The sequence below is a fragment of the Mus caroli genome, chromosome 1 (genome assembly GCF_900094665.2).
Source record: "Mus caroli chromosome 1, CAROLI_EIJ_v1.1, whole genome shotgun sequence".
Classification (NCBI taxonomy): domain Eukaryota; kingdom Metazoa; phylum Chordata; class Mammalia; order Rodentia; family Muridae; genus Mus; species Mus caroli.
The window spans coordinates 144,205,768-144,210,360 of NC_034570.1; the positions used below are offsets into that span (position 1 = coordinate 144,205,768).

At 38.5% G+C, this 4,593-nt stretch overlaps 1 protein-coding gene across 3 annotated transcripts in view; it reads right to left on the bottom strand.

Annotated features, from left to right (window-relative positions):
* The window catches only part of Dhx9 (DExH-box helicase 9), a 36,089-nt gene that overhangs the window by 11,820 nt on the left and 19,676 nt on the right, over window positions 1-4,593 (bottom strand). For all 3 annotated transcript variants that reach the window (XM_029477691.1, XM_021161044.2, XM_021161054.2), the window contains 2 exons: window positions 2,170-2,311; window positions 1,450-1,532 (listed from right to left, as the gene is read on the bottom strand). In XM_029477691.1, the coding sequence (XP_029333551.1) occupies window positions 1,450-1,532; window positions 2,170-2,311 (225 nt within the window). The remainder of the gene's footprint in view (window positions 1-1,449; window positions 1,533-2,169; window positions 2,312-4,593) is intronic.

Sequence of the window (4,593 nt, forward strand, 5' to 3'; positions counted from 1 at the left end):
TAAAGGCGTGCACCACCACTGCCCGGCATATATGTGCATTCTTAAGGGGAAAAACCTTAAAGGTATATAAATAATTTAATATTTTATATTAAAATTAAGTTTGTAATTGCACAACTTTGACTAGAAACATGATAAAAATAGTTCTAACAGCAATCAAAACAACCCAGTTTTGTAAAGTTTAAAATGTCTGCTAAGCCACCACCCTCAATTATAGTTCTTTCCTATATAAGCTTTGTATATATACCACACTTGAAAGTAAAGAATTTGAACACAACTACTTACGGTTAAGAGTATAAATAAAGCTATTCTCCAAAAGTTATTAAATCATAAAATGAAAATTTCAGTGCTAGGATTGACCACTTAGCTAAACAGCGGGGTATCTGCTTTTAACTGCAAGGCCAGAATTTGATCCCTAGGAGCTTTAAAACACATACATCCAATAGTACTTACTAAAACATGTGCACATTATTTCCTACTTAAGATTTTCAAGATCATGTAAATCATATTTGTGAGGCAAAATGCACTACCTGTGTTTGTATTGTATACACAGAATCGTCTGTCAGAACAGTTATTGTAATATCAACCCAGGGACAGCTTCAATGACCAAGTATATACTGACATTTTCTTTAAATAGACCACATGTTATTTTAATCTGTAACTAGGGACATAAGCAAAGCTTTTATTTGATACCAGGATGCAGAAGCAGATGACCCAGATCTGAGTTTCAAAACCGCCTGGTCTACATAGAAAAATCTGGTCTAAAAAGGCAAATAAATGCAGGACTGGAAAGATGGCTCAGAGAGCCACCAGCTCTTTCCAGAGGTCCTGAGTTCAATTCCCAGCAACCACATGGGTGGCTCATGACCATCTGTAAATGGGATCCAATGCCCTCTTCTGGTGAGTCTGAGGACAGCTACAGTATAGTTATATTAAATAAATCTTAAAAAATTAAAAAAAAAAAAAAGAATGGCGGGCTGGTGAGATGGCTCAACGATTAAGAGCACTGACTACTCTTCCTAAGGTCCTGAGTTCAAGTCCCAGCAACCACATGGTGGCTCACAACCATCTAAGGTCTAACGCCCTCTGAAGACAGTGTGCTCACATATAANAAATCTTAAAAAAAAAAAAAAAAGAATGGCAAGTGCAAAACATAGTAATAATAAAAGTTGTTCTACACTGGGCAGTGGTGGCACACACCTTTAATCCCAGCACTTGGAGGCAGCCTGGTCTACAAAGTGGGTTCCAGGACAGCCAGGATTACACAGAGAAACCCTGTCTTGGAAAAAAAATCCAACTCCCCCCACTCCCCCTCAAAGAAAACACTCATCACAATAAATACCTTATTAACCGACGGTTCTCTAAACTAAAAGTTAGTATTTACCAGTAAGAGAAAGAAAGCAAGGATTTGACTTCTCCAGTTACATGAAAAGGCATGCATAGGATACTTACATTAATATCTCTTTCATGAATTTCATCCACAATAACATGACTGATTCCTCTAATGCCAGCTTCTAGTTTTCTTAGAAGCACCCCTTGGGAAAGAAAACAAAGAGAAAAGAAAGAAAAAAAAGTTTTGTTAGAGTCAAAGACCAAAACATTTAGCAGGGTGTTGGTGACTTTTGCCCTTGGGGTCATTGTGGTCTACAATGGATCAGATAACAACTAATCAACTAATCAAATACAATCATTGCATTGTATAGAAAAGGTCTTGCTTCAATAATATGCAAATAGAAATGTTTTAGATTTAGTTAATTTTATTTTTGGAGACAATAGTTTCTGTGTACAGCTATGACTGGCCTGGAAGGCATTCTGTACACCAGGCTGGCCTTGAACTCAAGAGATTAACCTATCTCTAGCTCCAGAGCCCTAGAATTGAAAAGTACACCAAACCAACAATAGCTGTTGGCAGTTCACTTTAAAAAAATAAATAAGTAAATAAACTGCAAACGAAAATACATCACCAGGCTGGAGAAATGGATCAACAGTTAAGAGCACTGACTGTTCTTCCAAAGAAAGGTACTAAGTTCAAATCCCAGCAACCACATGGTGGCTCACAACCATCCGTAATGAGATCTTCTTCATAATTACCTCTTCTGGGGTATCTGAAGACAGCTCCAGTGTACTTAAATATAATTAATAAATTAAAAAAAAAAAAAAAACATCACTGACCTACAGTACAAAACATTATACTGGCATGAGGGCGTGGAAGTATAGACTCAAATCGAACACTGTAACCACAGCTTTTCCCAGGCTCTTCTCCTCTCTCATAAGCAACTCGCTCTGCCACTGCAACTGCACTGATCCTTCTGGGCTGAAACAGAAATACAATATGAAATTACAAAGTTAGTATAGTTAGTTATTTAATAGTGTCTATGTGATATAAATAAAACCTACTAACATTGCTAGGCAAGTGCTCTATCAACAAACTAATACATGGCAGGATTTTTCTGGGCTTTTTCCGAGGCAGGGTTTCTCTGTAATAGCCATGGCTGTCCTGGAACTCACTTTGTAGACCAGGCTGGGCTCAAACACAGAAATCGGCCTGCCTCTGCCCCCACATGCTGGGATTAAAGGCATGCACCACCACCGCCCAGCCACAGCAGTTTTTTTTAAGTCTCAATTAACTCATTTAATAGTGAAATAATAGAAATGACCTTTATCAAGTTTGAATTTTTAATAAAGGAAGAATATATAACTATTTCCATTATATACATATGCAATTTATTTTTAGTTAAGAGTAGCTGCCTCGTGGGGCAGTGGTGGTGCATGCCTTTAATCCTAGCATTTGGGAGGCAGAGGCAGGCAGATTTCTGGGTTTGTGGCTAGCTTGGTCTAAAGAGTTGAGTTCCAGGACAGCCAGGCCTACACAGAGAAGAAACTCTGTCTCGAAAACAAACAAACAAAAAGAGTAACTGCCTCTAACTTCTAGTTCATCCCTTTAAAAATGATTAAGAGGAAAGGCACAAACCTACAAGGAACTGTTTCTTAAAAATACTATACACTTAATCCAAGTTTGAGCCAATACATGTCTCATTTTACTGTCCTAGAACTCACATGCATAAATCTTTTTTAAAAAGTTAGCTGTTAGCCAGGCGGTGGTGGTGCATGCCTTTAATCCCAGCACTTGGGAGGCAGAGGCAGGAGGATTTCTGAATTTGAGGCCAGCCTGATGTCTACAGAGTGAGTTCAAGGACAGCAGGGCTACACAGAGAGACCTTGTCTCGAAAATCAAAAAAGTTAGCTGTCAACAGATGATAAGGTTAAACCACATATATCGAGAATGTTAAGAAACTTTAAATTATGCTGCTAAAAATCCCTGTTTCATAAAACTTCCCTACAGAAACTGTAACTATAGTTAAGATTTATCAGCCCCTCTAACAATCTACTTAAAATTCTGACCATTCTAACAGTCAATTCCTTCCCCTAAGATGTTCCAGTCCAACAATTTTTTGTTTTGTTTTGTTTTGTTTTTTTGTTTTTTCGAGACAGGGTTTCTCTGTATAGCCCTGGCGGTCCTGGAACTCACTTTGTAGACCAGGCTGGCCTCGAACTCAGAAATCCGCCTGCCTCTGTCTCCCAAGTGCTGGGATTAAAGGCGTGCGCCACCACCGCCCGGCTGAGTCCAACAATTTTTGAATGTTTTAAAATAATTATCTGTAAGTGAGCATGCTCAAGAATGTCAACCTTGCACACACATAGTAATATTCATTTATCTTACTGTGAAGAAGCTGTTCTCTTTTACATTCTTGGATTTAATGTCTTCTCTCTCACAGGCAAAACTTGTCTGGCTATCTAATGTTCTTTTGCAATTCCACATTTATACTTCATAGTCTAAGCCTAGGATGAACTCAAGTGTTGCCAAACAATTCCCACATTCCATTTTGATGGCCGAACGAAGAAGACAGCTTTATTTCCACTTTAAGCTGTTAATAGACTTTAAATAAAATGTGCATTCATGGTTAAATGCACAGTAACACTGCCCTACAGGCTTCCTGCTAAATCCAAATTTGTGTTCACTTACAAATAAAGCAACTAATTGCATGATATATACTACCAATGCAGAAACACCCTTTGTAAATGCACACGAAATAAGGTTCATTACACTCCCAAGTCATAAATGGGGTTTGTTCAGGGTTACAACCAACAGTTTAACTTGATAATCAATACTCCTAGTAACTACTGCCCCCACCCCCTAATCCTGAGCAGTTTAAAAAGTTCTTATGGGACTTGAATAGCCAATTTTATGAAATCTTCCTTTGAAATTAGAAACAGTGGGCTGGAGAGATGGCTCCACGGTTAAGAGTACTGACTGCTCTTCCAGAAGGCCTGAGTTCAATTCCCAGCATCCAAATGGTGGCTCACAACCATCTGTGTAACGGGGTCTGATGCTCTCTTTTGTCTGAATATAGTTGACAGTGTATTCACATACATAAATTAAATAAACTTAAAATAAAAAGGAAAAGAAATTTAGAAAAGTGAATGTTACAACTCAGTCTTTAAGAGTGTATGTCCAGGGCTGGTGAGATGGCTCAGTGGGTAAGAGCACCCGACTGCTCTTCTGGCTCAGTGGGTAAGAGCACCCGACTGCTCTTC